Genomic DNA, 26939 nt, shown 5'->3' with positions numbered 1-26939 from the left:
CACCGCAAGGTAGCGTATTCGAGCGCTGGAGTTGCGAATAGCTTCGTTTCATAACTAATAATAAGAGTAGACCGAGCTTTCCCAAAAGTGCTGATGAAAAAATTGGGTCATGGATACATCATGTGATTGGTGGAAGGCTTGACGAACACTTTGGCGGCATGGTTGCTAGATGGCAACATTATCTCTAGTTTGGCACTCGACATATATTTTAAGACGTAATGTATTTTCATTATAATTTTTTTTCCAGGTGCAGAGATTGAACTGTGTTTCTTTTAATTATGCATTAGTATTTTGGCATTAGTTTTTGATCACAGTTTTCAGTAACTTTTATTTCATTTGGAACTGCTACGTCAGCGTTAGCGTGAACGTAATGGCGTAAACGTTTTGCGTTAACTCAAAAATGTACTAATCGGTATCTTAAATTGAAATTTTAGGTAAAAATCTTACCGTTTGCTGATTCATTTTGGGCGCTTGCATCTTTAATTGCTTATAGAGTTATTGAAATTGACTAAAGAAAATGCACAATACGATCTAAACGAAAAACTCACTATATTAACAAAATATTTGCAACTTAGAATAACAAATTTACAAATCGGACTCCATAAAAATCATTCTTCCGTGTTCCATCAATTCTATTTATTTTATTTCTCGCGGACGTTGATCGTCTGCTACGATCAACGCCCGCTGTTGCTAGGATATCCACCAGTCAAATGGGGTGACGTGCTACTAATTATGCTTATTTTGTTGGACATTTTCCCTTCACATTTTGCATTTCTCCAGAATGAGTGAGTTTTCGAATTATAATAACTCTCTTTTTCCCTCATTTGTTAAAAACATTTGGAATACATTTTGTATAGTTACAAGAACACGTTAAACTAAGATTATTTCGATTTCTTTAAATGAAAGAGAAGTTCCAGATCTAAGAAATTTTGCTCTTAATGCTTTTAACTACAGTGACTCCCAAAAGTGTTCGTAGACTTTGAAATTTTTTAGTAAAACCAAAATAACTCGAAACTGAATTCGAATATGAAGTCCAATATTTTTTCACATTATTTCTATGTCATTCTAAATACAACACATTGGTTTTTTCAAAATATTGACGGATCTTCTTTTTGAAATGGGTCAGAAAACGAAGAGACAGAGAAATAACACGCCACAAAAGTCATCGTACATTCAAATATTTTCGAATAAATTGATGATTAAAATTATCATATGCCGTTTTATTAATATTTTCGCATTGTGTTGACCCTTACAAGTCATTTGGCTTTAATTTTTTGTTTATTTATTCCTTGATATTTTGCTTATTACTCTAAAATGGCTGGTATTCGTAAAAAACCGCAAACACCATTCAAAGTTTGAATTTTTTGCCCACAGTAGTGGTAAATTGGTTTGAAATGTCTCTAAATTAGTTGATTTATTATATTCTATAGTAAAGTGCTCGATAAAATGCTTTAAAGAAAAGAATCGGACTGAGAACAAGGTAAGAAAAGGTCAACCGGCAGAGTTGACAAAGCGTGATCGGAGATTTACGGTTGAAAAATGTATGAAAAATACACATTTGAGTGCTGTAAAAGTTTCTGCAGAGTTAAATGAAAATTTTTACATTTAATTTTCACCTAAAATTGTTCGCCAAGTTATGTGATTTGCTGGATTAAATGGGACCTCTTCCCACCGAAATTTTCTTGGTCGTGCGAGAAACAGAAAGCTTACGCTTTTCGTCGCAAAATCAATGATAAATACTAAGCTAAAAACGTTTTAGAATCACGTCTAACTTACAGATAAAAATTAATTCAACATTTTTGGTTAAATTGTTGCATAACTATAAGTAGAAAAAAAAATTAGGAACTTAATCTTAAGAACTTATTTGGATCAGTTAATCAGGACGGTGGAGGTGTTCTAGTGTGAGGGTGCATATCAGCATCAGGACTTGATAGTTTGTAATTTTTTGATGAAATAATGAATCATGCTGTTCCTTTAAATATTTTAAAAACCAATTTTGAACTCTTAACCAAAAATTTGGTTATTGGAATCAACTTTATTTTTTATCAAGATAACGATAAGAAGCACAAGGTTTTCAACGTTTGCGTCTAGTGCCTCGAAAATTGTCCTAAAGTTTAGAAAATACCCCCTCAACCTCCAGATTTTAACTTAATGTAACGTATTTAGAGATATCTGGAGGCTAGATTACGAAAATAAGGCTTTAAAACCAAAATAGAGCTAGAAACAGTAAGACTCGAAGTGTGGTTGAACACTTACTCAGAAATTACGCAAAAAAAAAAAAAAAAAAGGAAAATAATGAAATCTATTCCCAGACATTTAAAAGGTATTATGAATACTGTATGATATTCTACTAATTAATAACTTAATCAAAAGTTAGATTATTCAATATTCTATAGACATTTTATAAAGTGTACGAAGACTTTTGTGAGATAAAATTTCCGGCACTTTTGGGTTTTTGATTTTTAAAAAATTAAGTTTTAATATTTTTTAAAAACTTTTCATGTAGTTTTGTTAAAAAATGATCATAGATCTTATAATTAAATACCTATTCCGAAATATTAATTCTAACCAATGGATTGGGGACTATTTCGTTGAAAGTCGTAGGTGTACAAAGACTTTTGGGAGCCACTGTAAATCTTAATTGAAAGCTGATAACTTGGTATTAAAGGAATGGAATTATTAGTATTAATTTAAGCCTTGATGCTTTAATTTCACGTAACCAACCAAGCAATTGTCGTTTTATGTAAAAAGTTGATTGTTATTTTACATAAATATTTTGGATATAGTCTGTAAGATGTAATTCAGTTTAACGTGAGCACAGATTATAGCTGATAACGCATATATTTTCATCTTTTGTGATAATTGAAAATGCTCACAATTTTTACTATTGACAACTATTACTAACGTTAAAGAGATATTTGTCAAAAATGATTTATCGGTTTTTTACAAACCCCCAGATTACACGCATTTATTTAATCCTTAACGTGTTAGAAACTGATGTCAGAGTATTACAAAAACATCGACTTGACATCTCTCTGGGTCATTCCACGCAATACGATCATTTTGTCCTGCACGTGACGCCTTATAGATTTCATCCTCATATAAATAATAGCCGATGATCGAGTAACCCGTATTTCAACAATGAAACTCGCGCCACGGCATGATAGTTTGATAAAATGTTTTGTTGATGTTTAACAAGCAGGGAAAGGTGTTACTGCGACAAGGCTGAACTCGATCCGATGACGTAACTGTTTTACTGGTAACACTCATTTCAGGGGAATGAAGAAACGAAAAAATGGTCAAAAATGAACGCTATCTACTGGAATTTAGAGTTAATCCACTGGAGTTAGAGTTAAAATTTCAACTCTCAAACTATCACCAAACAGGCAGTTGCTTCGTTCAAATGTAGAAGTAATTTTCACCCGGCATATCTTGACGGGTGACTTAGTAGTTAAAAATAATATTTTAAAATATTAATGAACAAATTTTTTCTGCTTAACAAATTACGAACTTATGCATGATTTCCTAAAAAACTTCATCATTACTCTATAAAATTATGTTACTTTTTAATGAAATATATGAATCGTCACGTGCGGGACTAAAGGGTTGACTTTTTCGTGGAATGGCCCTTTCATTTTTGAAGTAGCCCGTGCAACGCTGGGTGACGTAACTAATTTACTATTAAAAAAGTGATGCCTTTTCTTTTTAAACTTACAAAACCAATCCCGCGAACCCCATAGAAAGTTTCTGCTTCACAACTTTTATGTCGCTGTATCAAAAGTAAAGATAACAAAATAAATAAAAAAGCATTTATTTACAAAGATCGATGATGTACACTTTATTCATATTTCAAAAAATGTTGGCCCCTTTTCATCACATATAAAAGTGAAAATAGTTTTGTTTTTTATGAAGGTTTTTAAAAACTGTCTTCCTTTAAAATGCTCTCAGTTTTTACTGAATATATCACAGTTGAAGGAAAGTTTAGATGCAAAATTTTATTTGAGTAGAACCTCTTCCATTTTTAAGTTTTACAAAATATAAAAAGGATTTAAGTTCACTCTAAGAAACAATGTATAATTATGTGCTTAGCATAAGCACATAACATTCCATTTGTCACAAAATATTGATTGTTATGATATCTTATGGTATTCTGGAAAAAAAATGGTGTGAATGATTCATTTTCGACTAGATTTCGTTGTTTTTATTATCTGTGAACTCAGGACGTTTTCTGTTCCAAAATTGCATAAGACTGTCGCATTAACTACAAAGCATAATATCTTCAGTCTACAACAATAGTCTTATAGTGTGGCTCTGATAAGTTAGGACATAAACTTGATAAGATTTACCTGTTTTGGGGGTAATACAGAAGGCTAATTGGCGCTGAGTTGAGTTGGGCTTCTTTCGTCGTAGTTTTGCGAAAGCATTCCAACCCAAACCCCGGCCAATAACATAAAAGCTTGACCTTTATCGGATGTCTTTGCATCCAAAAAGCTCACTTTTTTTCCTTTGAAAAAAAGGATTCCTTGAAACCCTGAAACACGTAAATGCAGTTTTCCTGCAAAGTTTACTTTTTTTTATGTTGTTTTACTTATTTATTTTTTTCAAGCACAAGGGTAATTCATGGCACATTCGTAATTGTTCATGTTCTAAGAGCTATATATTATGAATTAAATTTAAGATCTGTTTGAGAGAAATTGCTCATGATAGTAGTCATCAGCGTAAATAATCAATCATAGAAACTTATTACTCTAAAAATAAAATGTTTTTTCAAGGCTTGATTATTGTAGTTCTACAGACATTTAAAACTTCATAAATATCCTCGAACATATCAATATAGCTTTTCTTTTTCTTTTGCTTCTTTCTTTCGTTCTTTCTTTTCTATCATTTTTTCTTTATCTTTTCTTTTTTTCTTTTGAGCAAATATTGAACTTGTTCTAAATTATTTTTTTACAAAAAAGATATACTGTAATCTATCTTCTAACAAAACTAATATTTTTATGGCAACACATATTTATGATTGGATACAAAGCTGCATTCTTCATATTTTAAAACTAATTAATCTTGTTTACTTTGCACTTCATTCGACACTCTCTAGAACATAAATCACTTCCATTAGTTCATAATTGAAATGTCTCGCTTCACATAAGAAATAGTTTGAGGTAGCTCCAACTTATAGTACGTCTGTTTACGGTTTGTTACCTTACTTCTAAACTTTCAGTTTGCAAAACGTCTCTTTACAAATACATCTTCCATTTATTATCTTCAGAGCAACATATTTATCATGTAAACCATTTCATGTAAACAAAACAATGATTGCACTTTGAGGTTGTGCGATTGATGCCAGATATGTACTCTTCCGGCTTAATACAACTGATCCATTGCTATTTTAAATAGGTACAGGATGAAGAAACGCAATTACGGCGTTGCAACGTTCGTCTGCTTTCAGTACTGATAATTTAAAAGCAATGTGCCACTATGAATAGCTATTTCAGTTTCATCCTCTGAAAATGATTTGAACAGAATGTACCTCAATTCGTATTTAAAATAAACTAAAAGAGGCGCTGTAGTCTCTGAACAATGGCTGTTAAAGATGGTAAAACAAACACTCATCCACTTTCAGCTGTCCACTCAGACATCGCCAAACGTCTGCACCAAACTGGAACCTCTTTGGCTAATTTCTTAAATAATCGCAAAGTGGCATATCCAAGCTCTAGAACTGCGAACACATGTGGAAAAAGAATACTGCAATTTTAATATGTTACTATGTGAAACATATTTCGTGCCATATGAAGGCCTGCGACATGAATTTTTATCCAAGCTTGGAGCAAGAAAAAAATTCAATTCCGATGAGAGGTTTGGCTCATTCACGATGAAACAAATGCACACAGGAAGTACTAGTGAATGTAAAGTTTTTTGGCAATTGTTTATGTTAACCACTGTCACACAGATACTGCATCCTCTGTGCAGTCAGAAGATACGACGTAAGACTGCCGGCATCTTGCTGCTTGACGCCTCTTCTCCCAGCTGGACAGTTTGGACAAAGGCAAGCCTAATATTCCGGACAGCAGAATCAGTGATCCGGATATGTAAAAAGATGCATCGTAACTTCCTGTTGCATCGTAGAACATTCCTGGAACAACATCAAAAAATTAAAATATGAAATGAAAATAGTAATAGAAATTATATCGGGGCTCTGATAAGTTTAGCTATGACCTTGACAATGTTTACCTCTTCTTGGGATAATGGGCAATTAACGCTGAGTTTAGTTAGGTTACAGTCGTAGTAGTTTTGTTAAAGCATTCCAACTCAAACTCTGCACCAATAACGCGTCTGTTTTGCACTGAACGCCCCAATAGACATAAGCATTATTAAGGTCAAAGCTTAACTTATCACAATTATCAAGTCACACTATATTTGAAGATCGAAAGCAGTTCAACCTCTTTTTTTTTCTTCTTGAGTTTTAAGAAGAGGGAAAAAAGTCGCATATCAGGGGTTCTCAAACTTTTCCGACTCGCGGCACCCTTTGAAGAATTGGCATTTTTCACGGCACCCTAGTCTATCCCCATTATATACATACATATCACAAATCACTCCGGGGTTTGGAAGTCTTTTTGAAACGAATGAATACAGCAACAATACTGAATTTGTTGGAGAATGAAACTGTACAAGTTTCGTTTTAAAAATGTTCGAAATATGGACCTATCGTATTGCGGCGGATATCAAGTGAAAGTCTAGTTCTTGTTTACTCGCTGTAACATGACACGATCAATCTTAGAAAATGCGATTGTGATCTTTTGGCGCAAAATGTGCAAATCACGTGGGCCATGGGGCACGAACTCACAATTTTTGATGTAACACCATAATAAAGTCGCTTGGAGATAGGTCCGGAGAGCTCGGCGGCCATGGAAAACGGTGATTGTAGTCAGCAGAATCTCGTCAAATTCAATAAATATGAAGCTGGTTTTTGAGGACAGGGGGAATGTCTGTCAGATACTGGGGGCTGCCCCATCTTGTTGTAAAATGAACGACCATTGATTGTGGCATGTTACAGCGAGTGAAACAAGAATTACCCTTTAGGCTTGTTATCTGCCACGTCAAGAAATGTTCACATACATTGCTTGACAATTGCTAAGGAACAATTACGTTTTTTGGAATAGTTAAGAATAGATAATGATTAAAGTAACAGAACGAAATATACAGTTAGTAGTGAGGATGTGCCTTTATTATAAGTACAAAATAATACAGATATTACTGCATCAATGAAGTAAAAACTTAAAAATAAAAAATAATCCTACTTAAATGATTTTCATACAACCACAAAAAAGTAATCTAGGTCAGAATGATGGAGACATGAGTACCTTAATATGATGTATAATTACCAAGGACACTGATGCACAATTTACATCTGTTTTCCATACTAACCACTAATTATTGAGGAGTGCTTGGGAGATGTTTTCCCACTACTCTCTCAATGTGGATTTGAGTTCTTGTACTGTTTTGGGAGGGACGGTTCTTCGCGCAACACGTCTGCCAAGAGCCTCCCAGACAAGTTCAATTGGATTTAAGTCGGGAAAGTAAGCAGGCCACTGCATACAGAGAATGTTTTCACTTTGCAGTGCGTCTGATACTTCAATACTCCAGTGTGGCCGTATATCGTTGTCCGTAAAAAGAAAGTCTGGACCTACAGCTCCCCTAAAAAGACGAACATGGTTCAGCATAACATCTTCGCAATGCATTTGCGACATATCGCTTTCTTATTCAAAAATGTGAAGCGGTGTTCTGCTATTGTGCATGATGCCTGCCCACACCATAACGTCCGGGCCGTACCAATCACGTTCGCAAACAAATTTTTGTGCATAACGTGTTCCACGCTCTCTCCACAGCAGTTGGTGACCAGAATCACTTATCACACTGAAACGAGACTCGTCAGAGAACATCCCTCTAGACCAATTTTTATGATCCCACCAACATGTTCCTTACACCAGCGTAATCTCTCTCGACGATGGCGTGGTTGAACTTGGATGCAACGTACGGGCTTCCTTGCATATAAACCGACATTGTTTACTCGCCGTGAGATGGTTCTTGCAGAAACATGCGTACCGGTAGCGGTTGTTAGATTTGCAGCTATCTGTCCAAGATTGAAATTTCTGTTCCTTTTTGTCACGAGGGCTACATAGCGATCCTCTGAAGGTATGGTGCTCGTACCACGACCCTCGGCATGCTTTTGCAAAACATTTCCACCTTCAGCGGCCGCCTTTAATCGGGAGATGGCACTTTTTTATACACCCATTGCAGCAGCCACAGTGGTGACACTTTGACCTGCTTCCAGTCGTCCAACCGCTCGTCCATGAGCGTAGATACTCAAATGATGTCTTGCTGACATTTTACTCTTAAGTATTTCAAGAACCAAACAGAATTTCAGAGAAAAACCTTTTCTAACATCCAGCACTACTTTTGTTAAAAACGAAACAGCGTGAATTTTCGTACGAATCTTGACCGTGTATGCACTGTCTTTTATACAGATAACGAGTCTTGGTCTACCACGCCATCTGAACTTGAATTTATTTCCATTGGCCAGGTGGTTGAGATACAAATTTGCATAAATCACTTGTTCATTAGCAATTGTCAAGCAGTGTATTTGTGAAACAAAAAACAGGGTGCAGAGGCACCCAGTTTGAGAACCCCTGTCGTATATAATTTGAAATATTTGTGCCATAGATGTGCTTAAAAAGAATATTTTTAAATTAAATTTTCTCCTTTTCAATTTCAATTTTGAGCTATATATTTTCCCCACTTCGCCGATTTGGGGCCAAAAAAAAAATCTTCCAATATTCATTTTGGTTTAAAAGTTTCATTCTTTCACGGAAGACGAGCTTTGTTTGAACTTTCTAAGTTTATTAAAACGATTGCAATACGCGATAAAAAGAAAAAAAAGGATGTCTCAGCTATAATTTATTTGCTCACTGCAATTTTGGTTGTTGCAGCTCATTTTTATGGGGTTTTTTTTCCGTTTTCGAACTGAAAAGAGTTTTTTTCCCCTCTACTGATAGCATTTCCTACCATTTATCAGGTTTTGTTTCTTTTTCTTTTTCTTCTGATGGGTGATTTTCGAAAAAATGTGCTGTGCGTAAAGCTAAGTTTTTTATTTTACTCAAGTAACTATTAATTAAATTTGGGATTAACTATTATGCTTTGATAGTGTATTAAAGCATGCATTATTCCCCAACAGCATTTTTTTTTTTTTTTTTTGAAGGCTTTGGTTAGCTGGAAAAGGTAAAAAAAAACTTAGCGTTACGCACGGGACATTTTTTCGAGAATCACCCTTATACATCTTTGCTGCATTTTCAATCACTAGTTCCGAATTTTACTAATAATGTACATTTTCGGCGCATTTCTTTTTACATAATTAGCTTCGTGAATAAAGAAAATTCGTTAGGATCACAGACGTGTACACCTTATAGCGAAGTTGTTGAAAAATCGATTTTACTCTTTTTTTTTAATTTAATTTTAAAGCGAAATTTTTACATAAATTCTCTGTTTTGAGGGGCAAAAATATTCCCAAAACTATAAATTTCACCAACCAAAATAACTGATGTTTTTTTTTAATCAAAAATGAAATTCTTTCGAAAACCCTGAGTCAATTCAATCGGCCGAAGTTAATGTTCAAAGAACTAAAATGTTTAAAGCTTCCCTACGCTAGAATTAATTCGTTGAATGCCATATTTTTGAAATGCTAAGGAAATTTTTCCGATTTTCACTTAGCTTTCTTCACTTTCACACAATATATTTTAGTTCACAATGCTTCATTTAATCATACGGAACGATTTTGATTATGTTTCCTTGATTTTTTTTTTACATTTTATCTTACTGGCATTGTTTTATTTTAGTGGCATCTACGATTTCTCTGAATCACAGATCTTCTTTCGCCTCGTTTGGGAATTTCATTCACAAACATCTGTACAATTGCTAAATTTATCCAGCAATTAGAAGAATCGCATAAAACACCGTAATCACTACAATTAGTACCCATTTAGTTCGAAATACGGAAAAAACACCATGACAAGATCAGAGTTCAGCTCTCAGCATGAAGCTAAGCAACAGTTTTGGACAACTCTCTACCTGACTAAAAACTAACTGCTGAGAACTAACCATGAAATCCCATTAGCAGATTTTTTTTTCAGCAGTCTAACTTTGATTAAAAATAAAAAAATAATCTGCAAGATCAGCCGGTACTAGATTAACCGTAAAAATTAAATCAGCACTGAAAGAGCACCAAAAATTAAATTCTACTACAAGTATATGGTACCTATGGATTAAATCCTGAAAATACGGTACAGATTTTCACTAAACAAAATTTAAAATTTGTTTTTTGCAGAAACCTGAATTCTTTTCCTCTCTTAACTGTGAAATAATCTGCAGTCTTTCTTAAAAATTTGTGAAGCACGTTGCAGTGTCGTGCTGTTTCTGCTACTGGGCATGGAACCTCAAACCTGAGTCAGCTCTATTTATATTCTCGGATTAATAGGTGAGAATATTTTCGAAAATATACGACGGCCTGCAAAGTTAGAAAAGTCGCCAACCTTGGAGACATCTGGCAATTTTTCACCAAACCCATGAACCCCTATGCTAACTGCTGGCTAACGTGTAAAACAACTGCAAAGCTTCAAACAGCCAGCTAATTTTGCATAAAAATTAAGGGAGTAAACGCCACATTTAAGCAAGCTTACTACAGTTTAAGTGCATAAAATCATAAAAATAACATTCTTTTTCACATTTTGTTACAGTATACCGTTTTGCATAGTAGAAACTTTAGAAAAATAAAATTCCGATCAAAATCTTTTCGAGTAGATCTTGAGTTGACTGTTTAATATGTAAAAGCTTAAATCAGTTCACATACCAGCAACAGGTGCACCAATGATGGAAGCGATTCCTTGAAAGAGCAGCAGCAAACCAAAGGCATTAGTCAGTTTCTCAAGACCCAAGAGATCAACAATCACAATAGAGCGCAGAGTTGCGAAACAACCTATAATAGTAGAAACATTTCATAATTTCACAAATTAATATTGATTAACTTTGTCTATATTTATGTCTATTCACAATATGTTCTAAACAATTTTATTCAGTTCATAAATAATCCGCAAATACACACAAAACTTGGTAAATGTGGGTGTATGTTATATATTAGGAGGGGGGGGGGTTGACCCTCTCTCCAACTACGATCTCAAAGTACAGGCATCAACAGTAGTTCTTCCAGAGCAGGAGGAGGGAGATTTCTAAAAACTAGTATTGAACATCGAAATACAACTCGAGACATTTATTTTCATGTTCAACCGGATTTAATTAAAGTACATATAACCGCTCAGTTATAATTGATAAGAAGAAAGCTTATTATTCTAAGCTAAACTTATATTAACAAAGCAACATATTTATTCTACTTTACTTTTTTTTTTGAAAAACTAATGTTGTAATTTCCTCTTAATATTTCTGTTTTGGGAAACACGCTATTAAATCTTCAAGCGAAGAATCTCTTCTGCTTTAGCCGGGAAGTTACACAATGTGTATTTCCTGTTTGTAGACTTTGACATTAGAAGTGCGATTCCCAAAGGAATTGTAATGGACTAATACGCCAACATTTTTTGAAGATAATAGAAGCAAAATCAGCAAAAGCTCGCTTTCACGATCTGGAGCATAAGAAAAACCTTTACCGGTTATGATTACAATTCAAAAAAAGAAATCTTCTGGGCACTAAATCCGTTTCTAGATTAAAATGAAAGTCAGTTACAAAACGGACTTTAAGCTTTCGCATGCTAATCCAAACAAAGTGCTCATCGTAAGCGCGTCAAATGTTTGACGTCTCCTCCCTTACTCGTGATGCCAAAATCAATTGAGGCAATGAGAAGCAAGAGGATGTAAGTGCGAAATTTAAAAATTTGGAGATAACCAGTGCAAGTAGTAGGAGACCATTGACCATTCCCTCTGTTTTGGTACAAAAACTCTGGGTCAAAGCTAGTAGCTCTGTTAACTGCTGATATACAGCGTGATCTAGAAAAAGTTTTCAATGAAAGCTTAACAAATATTGAAACTTTAAACGCGTTTTAATCGAAAATTTAAAACGTCCACTTACATCCCTTTGATTCTCACTGTCTCAATTGTTCCATGATAAGCCGAAGCATAGGTGGAGTCCTCGCTCCGCATGTCTGTACAAACCTGGACGTGGCTTGTTTAAAAGAACATTCTCATAAGAATGACAGTTTCAAGTTTCTACCAGAACGTTTTCAGATATATTGTGCTCCTTAGCCCTCAAAAAGAAAAAAAATTTGATTGTGTGCTTGTATGATTCGGGAAGGTTGCTTAAAAACTATAGCAGAGCGATAGTAGCGTGCGTGATATTAAAAAAAAAGGGAATATTTTTTACGTTAAAAATTATTGTTTCACTTTTCCCATAAAGTATTAGAAGTCACTGCGTGTACTTTGGCGGTAATTTCTAATTGACAAAAAACTAGAAATGGGTCATACACTTGGTAATTTCATTACAAAGCTTCAACTTCTGCCTGCATCAAATGACGACTACAAAATGATGTTATTTTTGACGCTATCAATCTGGTAATCGTTAGTGCCATACTAAAATTAACTGAACTATTCGACTTTTTAACCAGACTTAACAGTATTAGAACAAAAAATTGATTAGTCCTGTGAGAAAAGTTTTCACAGAGGTTATGATTGAGACAAAATGTAATTAGTACCTCGGCAATACTAACCGATGGAAAAACCGAAAAGGGCTCCATAAGTAAGTAACAGCTCAACCGTGTTCAGGTACGCACTGATGATCGTAAGAAGGCCGCCCACTATTAGGGCAGCGTTGTTCAAGGAAAGTGCATTTAGAGAGGGCCTGTCCGATATCCATCCGCAGAACACTCTGCCCACGGTGTTGGTGAGGCCGATGACTGGCAACAGATAAGTGGCCTCTTCCTCAGAAATCCCTCTTTGTACGGCTCTGTCAATGGCAAACATGAACGGGATGAAGAATCCGGCCAAAGTCAGAAAGCCACCAGCAGCTAGCAACAAGAATGTCGGACTTCGGAGTAAGGAAGTGTCAAGCATTTGCCTGAAAGAGATTCAAAAAATTGAAACTAATGTGTCACTGCCTGTGTACAGAAAATGAAACTAAACACTGATAGTGAATTTCAGAGCCCAAAGTGTGCTCTGAAAAAAGACTTAAATCTGTCATACGAAATATAAGAAACATTTAAAATGGATCACGATCAGGGTTGTCGAGAGCCCATGGCGCCTTGTCAGTTTGGTCACAGTGTCCCCTTCCCCGTCAAGTTTATAAAACTTATACTATCCGATTCCGAACCGAGCTCCGGCAAGAGACCATGTCAGTCTAGTAGGCTATGTCAGCTTGCTAGGATGCCATGGCCTCTTTTCGACCCTGACTGCGGCCAACAAGCCCAGTTAAGTTATTGACGCCGATCGAGAAAGCTCCAGTTTTTAAGTTCGGAACTAAACAAGTTCTTTGGATTGACTTTGACTGATACATAAACTAAATAAAAAGTAAATAGGAATGATGGTATTATGTGTATTCAGTTCCTATAATGGTAGTAGTATAATTCTGCATATGAAGAAAACTGCAATCGTTTCAGTTAAACAAGGTTGTCCAAAAAAAAAAAAAAAAAACCCCACCAAGGAACTAAAAAGCAAAAAATAACCGATTACACTTACATACTATTTCCTTACAATTCCAGTACAAAAATCAACTAAGCTAAACACCCAATTATAAAACAAACACTGATTTAGATTACTAAACGATGAATTATTTTAAATACCTAATTAATTACATACGATCTCTTAATTTTTAATAACCTTTTGAAGTCGGGGCCTCCTATAAGCTACTACCTAACGTAACTGACATCCCACCGAATCCTGAATTAAACAATAATTTAACTAAACACGAAATTAGTTTTTAAAACTAAACCTACTCAATTACGTTAGGTAGTAATTTATAAGAGGCCCCGACTTCAAAATGTTATTAAAAATTAAGAGATCGTACATAATTAGTTAGGTATTTAAAATAATTCATCGTATGGTAATTAAAATCAGTGTTTGTTTTATAATTGGGCGTTTAGTGGATTTTCGTACTGGAATTGTAAAATAAATTTCATTTCTAGTTTTGGATAGGAAATAGTATATAAGTGTAATCGGTTATTTTTTGCCTTTCAGTTCCTTGGTGTTTTTTGAAGGTGGTCTTTTTTAATTTAAAAGTGATTTATTTTTTGCTTTTCAGTGGTGTAAATATAAAATAAGTTCATAGGATAGAGTGTGTGGTACATGACGTTGAGGCCTTTTTTACGCACATGTCAAGTAAGAAAACGTCGAGCACATGAGTCTGAAAACAACTAAGATGAGCACGATAGAAAAAGAACTAGACCACAGCATCTCGGAGACTTCCGACGACTGTGAAGAAAGACTTTTTCAGATGCGCAACTATGTACAAAAAAATTTTGTCTTCATTATTAGTTCGAACTTATCAAAGTTTGCTTTCCGAAAGCAAATGCACGAGTCACTAAAAAAAACAACAGAAATCGCTTTAAGTTTAAAATTGTAAAATGTAAATTTTAAAATTGTAACATTGTAAATTGTAAATTATGTTTCACAACAACCCTCGATAAAGTTGTTATAGATTTTGGAAAATAGAACTTTGCGAAAGGATGAGTATACGTAGTTCTCAGCATAGTCAAGACTTGAAGTAATAGCTCGATCTGATTTAGAACCCTTTAAACTTTTAACTAAACCTCACGATGAACGAGCATTAGCAGAAATGCAACAATTGAGGCATATCATTTCTTATGAAAAGTATAGACTGGATTCAGTATTTAGTTGGAATCATTTAAATGTTTTCGGATGGGATACGGGATTTCCTTTTTGTCCTAGATGTACCGTGATTTCTGGAAATAGGTATTGAAAATACGAAAAGATAGATATTGATTAATTAATACCGCTCCCAAATTTATTTAAACAGCCGCCGTAGGCGTCAAACTTCGCGTAAAACAGGGGGCGGGTTGGAAGGGAGTAGATTTTTTTTTTATTCAACGGACTTCCTTTAAATTCTTAGCACGGGCATCGCCGTGCGGGTACAGTTAGTATTATTATATAAGTTAAATCCTCGGTAGAGGGGTGTTCTGAATCCAATTTCCCTTGGATTGAACACTAAATATGTTTAAAAACTGAATTATAAAAAAAAAAAAAACATTTTAATGAATAAATTAAGTTATTTTAGTTTAAAATAATATTAAGGTTATTGATTCAGCTCTTAAAGTAGCAAAATATATTTGATTTACTGCTTTTATACGTAGTTAAACATTGGTAACACCTATAAGTAAAAATTAACAGGCGGCGAAAATTAATCATCCATATGCCGCGAGAATTCCCGTTCAAGACGAAGGCAAAACCTTTGCCGTGAAAATACACTGGTCACGAAACACCACGTGACCTGTGACGTATTCCGTCCGCTGACGTAAACTGGATTACGTATCCACGACGTGTGAAATTCAATGTTTCTTAGATTTCTCAGAAACCCCTTATCAGATCCAGACCTAATTACCATGGGACCATCTGGGAAGTATACTCTTCCAAACAAAAAAGGAATTTTTCAAACCGGTCCAGTAGTCTTGGAATAATATAAAAACATACATAAAAAGCCGCGTGACGAAATCATAATTTATGCCTTTTTTGAATAAACCTTTTTTGAAGTCGGTTAATAAAAAATGATTTTTTTTTTTCATTTGGTAGTTTTAACAGATTCAACACACTGGCTAAACGTGGATTGTGGTTGCATTTTCATTAACTTTTGGTAATTGCTTCTCAGGTATTTTTTTAACGCCTCTTGTTTCCCTCCTTCACGTCAGAATGTTTTAAAAATTTGTATTAAAAAATAATAATTAAAAAAAATGCAAACATGCAATTTAAAAAGTCTTCCATTATACTTTTTCTCATAGTTTATTAAGTTTTAGGCTTAAATAACACAAATAGTGTGTTTAATATAGTGAGAGGTCTGAAGAAAAGTAAGCATCCGTCTGTTTCAACTGTTATAATGTGCATGAAGTCATCAAGATCTTTCGTAAATTAACTGATAAAACGCATAATACGAGGGAAGTCCTTTTTTTTAAGAGTTTCCTTTTATCGATGTTTGACATACAATCAAAATAATATTTTTTAAACAATTATGTTTTTAGTAACTTTACAAAACGGGTAGTAAAAAAAAATAGAAGTTCTTGTTTACTATATTTGATTCATTCAAATTTTTAAACTTGAGAAAACACCAATCTCCTGCTAGAGATCTAGTGACCTACAGTCGCATTGTGGCATCCTTATTATACAGCAATGATTTAAAAACTAATGAGTTATTTTTTCCGCGATAATGTTAGAAATTTGTGGCCATCCAATCATGAAAGGGGCACAGCACTATCTTAGAGTGCCATCTGCTCCAGTTGTAACACCAGCAGTGTCATGAATGGTTGATCGATATTGCCCTTCTGCCTTTCATATAAAATTCGAGCCCACTTAAAACCCAGCGATTCACAAAGGCACCTCGTGCCAGCTCAAATGAGCTTGAAAAGTGTACTTTTTTATAATTCCAGTGGCAGGTTACAATTAAGATAAAATAAAAACACAAACTTAGGGAAAAAAAAGTAACAAAGTAACTTGTTTAGCCCGCTAAGACCCTGGGCTCCCGGTAACGGTTTTCGCAGAGTCGAGGAAAGGACCCATTGCCAAAGTTGCAGATTATTAAGCCGACAAAGCATTGGCCAGGATGCACCACAAGGAGGTAGATCTACGTTGTTCCCCGAAATGTGAAAACTGAGATGCGATACTGAGCTACAGAGAAACCAGGCTGAGCGAGATGCTGCCATGCTATAACAAAAAACCAAGCCGATCATCAAGCAAGCCGATCATTTGTTTCGATATCTTGAGCCATCAGTGCAGTACTGTCATTGCTGATAAAATTGCCGAAGCATAACCATATAATCTTTAGGGATGAAAAAAAAAATCATTTCCATCCGACAAAATTCTCATCATTTGACAAAATTTGGAGTTTCATTCGGCTGATTGAGAATTTCCACCCTCCCAAAAATTTAAGTTCAGGGAGCCCTTAGCTGTGTAATTTAAAATTCTCGACTGTACTAAGTAACTTTACCACACAAAAACTTACCTGAAAGTATCTTTCATTGCCAAGGAAAGACAAGACCGTTCCTCGTTTTGTTCTGGAATTTTTGTGATGCTTGCAGAGTATACAGCCATGTTCTGTTGCGACTTTTTGAATTCTGGCAAATTGAGAAGGCTGGCGCTGTACAAAATGTCCTGACGATAAAATGGACGGGATAGGTCTCCGAATCGAGGATTCATGGGGCGAAGAAAAGAGACACTTTTGTATGAGTGTGATGGTTTTAACTGATTCAATGACGGCAATTTTTGGAGTGATGATGTTGCAGGAGGAGCAAAAAATATGTCTGTTCCAATGACGTCACTGTACGATGGAGGAGGACTGTCATTGTCTTCTGATGTGTTTGGGCTTTCGGAAAACTTGCTTCCCAAACTACATGAAAGCTGAAAGGAGAATAATATTTTAAATGTACTGACAGTAACTTACTGCATTGATAGTTAGTTATTACTGTATGCACTGGTCACACCAGTATAGACTGAGTGCTATAAGACAGAGAATTTCAAAAAAAAAAAAGTATCTTCTAATAAAACCCTTTCAGTGCACTCCAATTTTATCAGCGAGAAATAATATAACGACATTATTTTGCGCTGAAAATGTTGAAAAATAAATAAATAAATTGATTCAGTTAAAAATTTCTCTAATGTAGAAAAAAGTCATTGTATTTGAATAGAGAGAGAGACTCTCCAGTTGAGATAGTATGCAAAAGTTAACCAAGAGATTTTCAGATTTTTTTTTTTTTACAATTCACTAGAGGTTAATATTTATTGATTTAAAGTTATATTTTTTCACAAGCATAATTTTTTCATCTTGCTGAAATTTTCGGTTGCCATTTTGAACATTGCTTTTTCTATGACTCGCTGTTTATTTTTTAATCAGAACAAAGGACATTGAAGAATTTTGTACTGTTCATCGTGATAACAGGACGTGTTTCAGTAGACTTACTGTAAACGTACCCGATTTTTGACCGTTTATTGCAGTGTTTTCTTTTTTCCTTCCCTCTGCCCCTCTTCCTTTTTTGGCAACAGTACTACTGATTGAGAAGACAATATGACGGAAAATATGAAATATGATGTGTAAGCAAAAATGTGAATGAGCGATGTCAAAACGTTCTGCAAAAGACGCAAAAATAAAATGACTAGACAGGAAAAAATTCGTCGCTAAAAAGACGAATGGGAGTATCTCACTTTTAAGCATTTTGCAGGAAACCGATTTAAAGATTTCCAGTTTATTGTATCGCTTGAAAACCGCCACCAGTGTGAGGGACTGTAACTTTTTTGCTATTTATTGTAGAGATACGCCCATTGGTCAGATTATAAAATCGACTTTGGACATTTCTGTGGTGGTCATAACCCATTTTTCAATTTTTTTGAGCTACGCCCATTCGCCTTTTTAGCGACGAATTGTAAGTACTGGAATAGTGAATCTATTTGGAAAATATAATGCTCAACCTCATGACAAATTAGCAAGCTACCAGTAAAGGTAAATCAATTGAAAGTCGATCCATAAGGGGGGAACGATGTTCTTAGGGAAAACATGATATGAACTAAGAACAGTCTTTCTGAAATTTTCAAACTGGTGAACATAATATTAATATAAAGAGTAAAATGACGGAAATTTCCAAGAATAAAGTTTCAAAATGGGGTTGTTTCCTTCAGTCAAAAGTAGTACTTTTAGTCACTGAAATTGATACAATAAGCAAAAAAAATAACATGGACCCAGAAAATTCTTTCATTTTCCCAACAGTTATTTTTAATTAATTTTTTCAAATGTCCGATTCTTCAAACAAGGCGTGGTCTAGATGACGTCACAAATGATGCTTTTGGCGCATCTTTGTACCGCGTTTCCACGTTATGATAATCAAGAAGCGAATTAAAATTGCGCTCTACGCTTGCTATCAACCATATCGTTGCCAATACATGTGAGTAAAGATGCGAATTAAATATTTTGCTCTGTGAATGGCAACACAGAATGGCATTTCATTATTTGTGATGTCATCGGCAAGAAATGTAAACAATGAAAAATCACCGATTTAAGTAATTTTTAAAAAATATTAAACTTAAACAAATTATTTAAAAAATGGTTAGATCCTATGTTTTTAAGCATGTTCTTTTAAGAAAAAATACTTTTAAAATATAGGAAACGACCCCATTATTATAGACGCTTAATTCATAACGTTATTAAAACTTCTGAAGAAGAAGCGGTTGGAAGATAGTAGTAGGTGAATTAAAAAAGATGCTGAAAATCGTCACCGCCCAATTCGTATGATTATGTGACGTGTCCAAGATCCCTTGAGTATTCTTTAACTTGAATGCTGCGAGTTAAATAAAATCTCAAATGCAATTTTGCATCGTAAGAGACCAGTTTTATCCATCTGGTGATAAATTTGGTGTTAAAGTTCTCAAGGCGCTAATGGCTAGGTTGAAGGTGAGGTGTTAGTATACAGCCCGATTAAGAAAAAAAGAATGGTAATAATAATTTTTGATTGTCAAACCGCAAATATACATACATATTTTTTAAATCCTTGTTTAAATAAAAGAGGTGACATTTTGCCATTTTTTTTAAATTTAAAATTATTTGTACTACAGCTAAACATAAGGAAGGGAAGCAAAATACAAATTAAGTGTTCAAAAAATATTTGACATCTAGTGAGCAAATTTGAAAATTTCACATTTTAAGCGCCTTAAAACAAAGAAGTATAAGTGTCAAATTTTGAAATTTTCATATAACGAGTACACGTGGTAGGAGAAACTCTCCTCTCTTTTTGAGCGAGAGACGGTACTTGTAGCCCTGGTGGATGGTGCTATTCAGCATGATTTAGAAAAACTTTACAATGAATCCTACCCTAAGGTTTGAATGCACGTGTTTTACTCAAAACTTTAGGGGGTCCAGGACACAGAAATCGTCATGTTTTACATTTTTTTTTACTATTTAAAAAACTTCTCCGTTTTTTCTGCTTAAAACGATGTTTGAATCTTGTTTCTATCTTAGTAAGAACGAAAGATATAATTATTTTTGTTGCATGCATGTAATTAATATTATTTTTAACTTTAAAACTTTAAACATGTTCTTCTCCATGATGCAATTTTTCCCGATTTTTTGCATTCAAACTCTCATAAGTGAGGAACTGATAAAGATAAAGAGTAACGAAATTTGGGGCATATCTTTTTCAAACAGTTTGCTTTAATTTTTATTCGGAAAATTTGTGGGGGGGGGGGGAGGAATCGTATATTGCAAAAAATGTGATTAAAAAAAAGTATCTTAGAATTTTCCGCAATTTTTTTTCAAATATTTTTATTGAATTAATATTTTTTAAATTGCCGAATAAAAATTAGAGCTTAGATATTTGTGCATAATTTTTTGAAAAGGATTTGAAAATGTACAAAGAATATTTTGAGTTTTAGCGATTTAAGGCAACTCCATTCGTTTAAAAAAATTAATTAAACTTGAATAATTTTTTTAAAAACATTCATGTTATGATTTTGCTTATTAAATAGACGGTGAATCAATGCAAAAGATTTTAAAATTCTAAACTGTTCAATATTTTTTTTTTACAAAATATGTCTCGGACCCCCTCTAAAAAAGTCCATTTACTTCCCTTTGCTTCTCACTCCCACATTTGATTATTTTCCTTAAGCTTAATTCGCTGAAAATAATCAAGATAAAATGGTAAAACAAGCAGATTTTTTTTTATTTACCTTAAAGCATTCATCAAAATATTTGCCATGAATGCGATGTGTCGGTTTCCAGTATCAGAAAAACAACTGCGTTGAGATTTTATTATTGTAGTAGACATTAATGAGCCAAATCGCCCTGATTACATAATCTGGCTCTGAAAAACAGATTACCAAAGGGCCTTGGGAGCGGACACTTCAACACTTTAATTGCCGGCCTGACTCAAAAACGTAAACAATCTTCAGCTTTCAGTCCAATGACTCGATCGACAATTGACTTGAAGGTTATTTGCATGAAGGGGAAATCTTATGAATGTGAAATGCGTAATTAACGATTTTTGATGCGCAAAACATTTTCAATCACCAAATTAAGGTCGGTTTGTATCCCAAAATGACAGTTGCTGCGTTGAAGTGAGGGGCGGGGGACGAAGGACCGAGAGGAAAGGAAATTCCCCCATTACCTTTCAATCCTATTCACATTAGAAGTTCAAACATTAAAACAAGTTAACTAATTCTCCGAAATAAACACAATTGATGAAGGAGAGGTCACGAGAGACTGAAATATGAAAGTTTTACCTCAAATTTTAAAGTTTTGCCTTTTTCTCTAGTCCTGATGCCACAGTTCTTGTGATCTCCAACCTACCCCTCGTCACAAGCTGTCACTATTTCATGAACCTTCTTCCTGCTCAAACCATTAGCAGAAAATTCTGACTGATGGTCTAATCAACAACATGGAAACTGAGTTACACCGCTTTCCTTCACACCTGAATAGCAGTTTGGGTTAGTGAACGAGTGGGTTGTTTCCGAAATTATAAAAGTATTTTTTCCTGAAAGAGCATGCTTAAAAACATAAGTTTTAAACATTTTAAAAATAATTTGACAAATTTTAGTATTTTTAAAAATATATTTTAACCGGTTCTCAGACTCAATTTTATTTTTTACGCTTCTGCTCATAACATCACTAGTGATGAAATGCCATTCACTAATGCCATCAGCGCACAGCGCAATGTTTTAGCATTAGATGAAGCTGAAAATATTATAGCGCAATAATACTAATGAACTTCATGCTTGCTTCAGAAAAGCCTTCATGCAAAATTCTCATTATGATTGCTATTACTTTTTAATAGCAACCTTTTTTTTTAACAATGCGTAAACATTCAGGGCGCCAATGGAGTAGCACGCCCAAGTACATCACTTGTGACGTCATAAAGACCACGCCTTGTTTCGAAAATTGGAGATGATAAATAAAAGAAAACTATTGGGAAATAAAAGTTTTTTCTGGCTTCATGTTCTTTTTTTTTCTTCTTCTTTTTTGCTTATTCCATCAATTTCTTTGACTAAAAGTAGTCCTTTTGACTGAAGGAAACAACCGCATTTGGGGAAGGGACTTTTCCTTTCAAAAAATTTCTTTAAAAATGATATAGATGACCCCGTAAAAATTGATAAAAAATTTTGTGGGCATGCATATTTAATAAAAATTAAAGCATAATAGGGAAGTATCCCAATTTGGAGTTTTAAAAAGGAACTTGATTGTTCCTCGAAAACAGTAACAGGACATAAGCCAGTTCAAAACGAATTAACCAACCAACTTTTTTGCTCGGATTCTGGTATAGAAAAAGAAAGAAAGCAAATATGGATGAATTCTTATGATTTTTTTCACCAACTCGTTCCATACGAGTACTAGGCTATAACGAGGAAATATCGCACTCGTTACAAGCGAGCTCGACTGTATAACTGATGCCACTTTCATATTAACCACGACAATTGTTAGTGACTAAGCACGAGCTCAGTAAAGCATAAAAATGGGCATAACCCAAATTGTTAACTAAATGGGGCATTCCACGGTATTTTTGACATTTATGTAGAGTCCGTAACGTGACCTTTTTTGCCATAACTTTTTAATTTACTGTTTGATTAGCATATTATTTTATTTTGATCTTTTCCTACCAACACACTAGCTCAAATTAAAATAATTTGCAAATCAAACGGTAAATTAAAAAGTTATGGCAAAAAAAGTTCACGTTACGGACTCTACATAATGTCAAAAATACCGTGGAATGCCCCAAATGCGTTAGATCTGAAAAATGCCTGAAATATAAAAAATATTATAAACAGCATTTTTAAGAGAAAACGTTGCTCTTTACTTCTAGAAGGCCTTCGGGATCATGAGGTAACAGATCATGAGATAAAAGAGTGATGATCAGCAACAATTATTTGCACAGCTGAAACAACTCGATTTTCATGAATTCTTGATGAAGACAAGGACACTATCGACTATTCAGAAGTGTGAGAATGTTTATTTTTCATTGATATCCACCACGTTTTCGGTAATAATGCGTTATCTGAATAAACTGGAAAATTTTAAAACGAATTTAACATTAAAATTCATTAATCTCAAACTAACAAACAATTTTTTCCCCAAGGCTTACAGCTTAGAAAAAAGTAGATCTAAGATGCGATGCCTTATATTGAGTTCTTAAATATTGCGATTTGACCTGCATTATGGATGTAAAAGTTATGTGGCAGTAATTATTTCCTCATATAATAAATATTTCATAATCCAACAATGGTGGAAAGGTCTTCCTCGACTTTTAGACACCATATATTTCCACAATTAAATGAGCCGCGTAAAATTACACCAACCGTGATGGTAGTGTTTCTTAAGTTTTGTTAGTTGATTCTTATATATTTTAATCATTGAATCCTGTTGCAAAACGCAAATTATAAAGTAAAATCTTTAAAACAGAGTCTAAGATTTATTTTTCCTAAATTTAACATGTTTTTCCTCTTACTTTCTCTGGGATACAGAGATTCAATTCTTTAATAAAGTTTTAAGCATTATGGTTAAAACATTTAGATTCCCGTAATATCTCGTACACATACTTCTAAAACAAAACAATAAACATTTTGAGTATAGGAGGTGTAAAACATTTTGTACACACGTAGGGGTAAAGCAAAAAAAAAAAACTAAAATGTCACAATATAGCAACTACGCTTTCGCTACAGATTTTATGCGCTAGAATTTAATGAAATGCTTCATTTCTTAAATTTTCATTTCAAAGTTAATTTTCACCCCTTAAAACTGTCTTTTGATGCTGCCAATTGATCAGATTTATTTTCTTTGCGCTGCACGGAAAGTGAGCGAAATTTACCTATACAACAAATTGCATTCTTCAATGCTGTAGAACGAAACAATGAGTTTAATTTTAGCTTCAAATGCGTCCGTTCAATATTTTAATGCAATATTGATTATTGATGAAATGTGGAAATTAAGGGGAAAAAAAGGGTGAATTAATGGGCTATATTATTTCAAATACTGTGGTTTAGATGCATTTAAGTTTATCTAAAATATTACTCTGTGGCAGAAGTGCCTATGGAGGCCTAGGCCTACTGTGCCTATATCAGTTTTCGTGTCCGAAGGCTATGTGGTGCAAAGGCAGTTAAAGCGTAATTCACATATCGTCCGCACGTCACGTTCGCCACGTTAAACAGACAGACGTACGTTTTCCGGAAGGGGAGAAGCATATTTATATATTGCGGACGCACGTAAAGCACATGCACCCAATGGAAATAGCGCGCTCGTCTTGTGGAGACCAATGAAATGCCCCTCACAACTGGACGGACTTCAAATATCTAGCTTCTCGTCACGTTGATGGGTTCCGTGCAATGCGGCTTGCTGTCATGGAAACGCTGACCGAAAACTGGTTTAAGAAGAAAAAAATTGCCGCTGATGTGACGTGCGGACGATATGTGAATTACGCTTAAGTGGTCAGCTGATGGTGGAACCTCCAGCGTTTAGTTCCCAAGCACACTTGGTATTCATTTTATCGACCAACTGAAGGGAAGAAAGGCTGAGTCGACTGTGCACAACTCGTGAATCAAACCCTGCGTGGAAGCATGAAGCGCTACATTTATTAGCCACTGGGTTTTTTGTAAAATATTTTTCAGTCAATATTTTTGTGATCATATTTTTCTCCTGCAAGCATTTAAATTAAGTCAAATTACAACAGTTAAGTTTCTAGAATGTACGGCAACACTGCAGGAATCGCAGAAATTTACCCTTTTTTGCTGTTAGAAAAATCTTCGAGAATTTTCGTCCGATTTTGGGAATTACTAATCGTAAAAGAACTTCATCGTTTTTGGTAATGTTTACGTTCACAAACAAAATAGTTTTTAATCGCTTATTTTGCTTTCTTCTACAAACATGGTAACGAGCCTGGTCATTAACTGTTTGTCCCAGCAGACTGACAATCTGAACGAATAAAAAGCGAAAATTAAAGGCTATCTTCGGAATTCTTGTTATCTATAACTGTTAGTTTCTCTGTCTTGTGAGGAAGTAAACAAGTGTCGCATTTGCGAGCGGAGGAAAAACTGAGGCCGATGCTGTTTATTCGCTCTTCGACTTGACGGATGGATGTGATGCTGGCACTTATCCAATGCCACCCTTTCTCCTGAAGGAAAACAGCAACAAGATTACCGTTTCCGAATCTCTTTTTCTTTCATGGAACTCTCTTCCCGATGTCTATGATCCAGGAAACTTGAGCGTCAGTTTTGTATTTTCACGCAATGCTTAAATTGAGTGATAATAAGGTATAGCAGCTCCTGCGCTACTTTTCAAATTTCGCTGAATTTTTGCATTTTTGAAGAGAATTCAGACTATTAACGTATGCAAATACGTTCTGAAGACTATAATGACGTGGGAAGGTAAAGCGTAGCAGCTTTTTTTTTTTTTTTTTCCCATTTTTGCTGCATTAGCAGAACTGCACGTTTGCTTATTTCAGCGGTTTTTAACCTGGGGGTAACTACCCTCAAAAGGGGAAAATCTTATTTTCAAAGCTTAAAGATCATTTATTGCTCGGTTACTAAACTAAATTCTCTGCACCAAATTAAACTACCGAATCGGTAATCATTGACAATTAGTGAATAAAAGTTAGTGTACTAGAAAACTTTGGGTAACTTAGAGCACGACTAACTATCTGCATAGACCGAAACTATATCAAATATTTAAAAAATTGTCAGAACTGAGCAATATCAATCGTCACATTGACTACTTCTTGATCTAAAAACAGATTACTTAAAAACAGATATTTTCCTTGGCTGAATCATTATAATTAATTAAAAGTGTTTATTTTTCAAAATTTATGGTAATCGACTTTTTTGACAAAATTTCTTTGAGGGTAATTGCAAACATATAACTTGTTCTTTGGGTAATAGCTTTCAAAAGGTTGGGAACCGCTGGCTTATTTTGTTTTATTTAAAAAAAAAAAACACGAAAAAAAAAAAACGTTCAGTTCCATCATTTCCCTACTGTTAGCATGGAATCCAAAACGCGTTTCTTCACATATCTAAAAAAACTCATTTCCGCAGATACTGCGCTTTACCACCCCTCGGTAGCAAAGCGCACTTTTGTTGAAAGTTAATTCCTGGTGACATTACAAATAATTGAAATGTTGACATAGGAATGAGGATAAATCATAAGTGCTGATTTTTTAAGGAGATATTAAAACTATTCAAAGTCGTCTTTCTATAAAGTTTTAGATGACAAGAATACTCCTATACATTTTACAAATAAGGTTGAATTTTGTCATATATAGTTTTTATAAACTTGAAGATTAGGATACATCTGTTGTTTGGATGTATCAAGTAGGCAAGTATGTTCCGTTTTTTGGACTTACTGCCCTTTCCTATTGTCAAAACCACAATTAGTGATATAGCTTGAGTTTTCTATGGATTTATTTATTTTTTTAAGGCGTAAAAGCACTGACAATTAGTGGAGTACAATTTATTTTGACTGACAAATATATTTCTTTTCAGGCATGCCAGTACTGCCATTACAGATTTGTATTAGCCTTTAAATTAAGCTGCCTCATTAAAATGAACGAAACACGGGCATCAATTTTTTTTTCTCATTCATTCAGACACGTCCTAACTGTCCGTTTTCCAATTCAATGACTAACAGGGGCAAACAGTATTCCCTCACAGCAGAAAATTGAATTAAATAAATAAATTGCAGACCCACCTCTGGCATACTGACGGACATCTGGGCT

The 26939-nt window shown here is 34.4% G+C and overlaps 1 protein-coding gene across 1 annotated transcript in view; it reads right to left on the bottom strand.

Annotated features, from left to right (window-relative positions):
• Positions 1–3813: 3813 nt before the first annotated feature.
• Positions 3814–26939, bottom strand: part of LOC129225663 (monocarboxylate transporter 12-like) — a 43522-nt gene continuing 20396 nt past the window's right edge. The window contains exons 4-8 of the mRNA XM_054860139.1: positions 26912–26939; positions 17210–17604; positions 12759–13105; positions 10898–11023; positions 3814–6130 (exon numbers count right to left, since the gene is read on the bottom strand). The exon at positions 26912–26939 is cut by the window's right edge and continues 289 nt beyond it. Coding sequence (XP_054716114.1) covers positions 5940–6130; positions 10898–11023; positions 12759–13105; positions 17210–17604; positions 26912–26939 — 1087 coding nt within the window. The 3' untranslated portion in view covers positions 3814–5939. The remainder of the gene's footprint in view (positions 6131–10897; positions 11024–12758; positions 13106–17209; positions 17605–26911) is intronic.

This window comes from Uloborus diversus, chromosome 7 (genome assembly GCF_026930045.1).
Source record: "Uloborus diversus isolate 005 chromosome 7, Udiv.v.3.1, whole genome shotgun sequence".
NCBI lineage: Eukaryota > Metazoa > Arthropoda > Arachnida > Araneae > Uloboridae > Uloborus > Uloborus diversus.
Note: the sequence above shows the minus strand (reverse complement) of the source record. Positions and strands in the feature narration are given on the sequence as shown.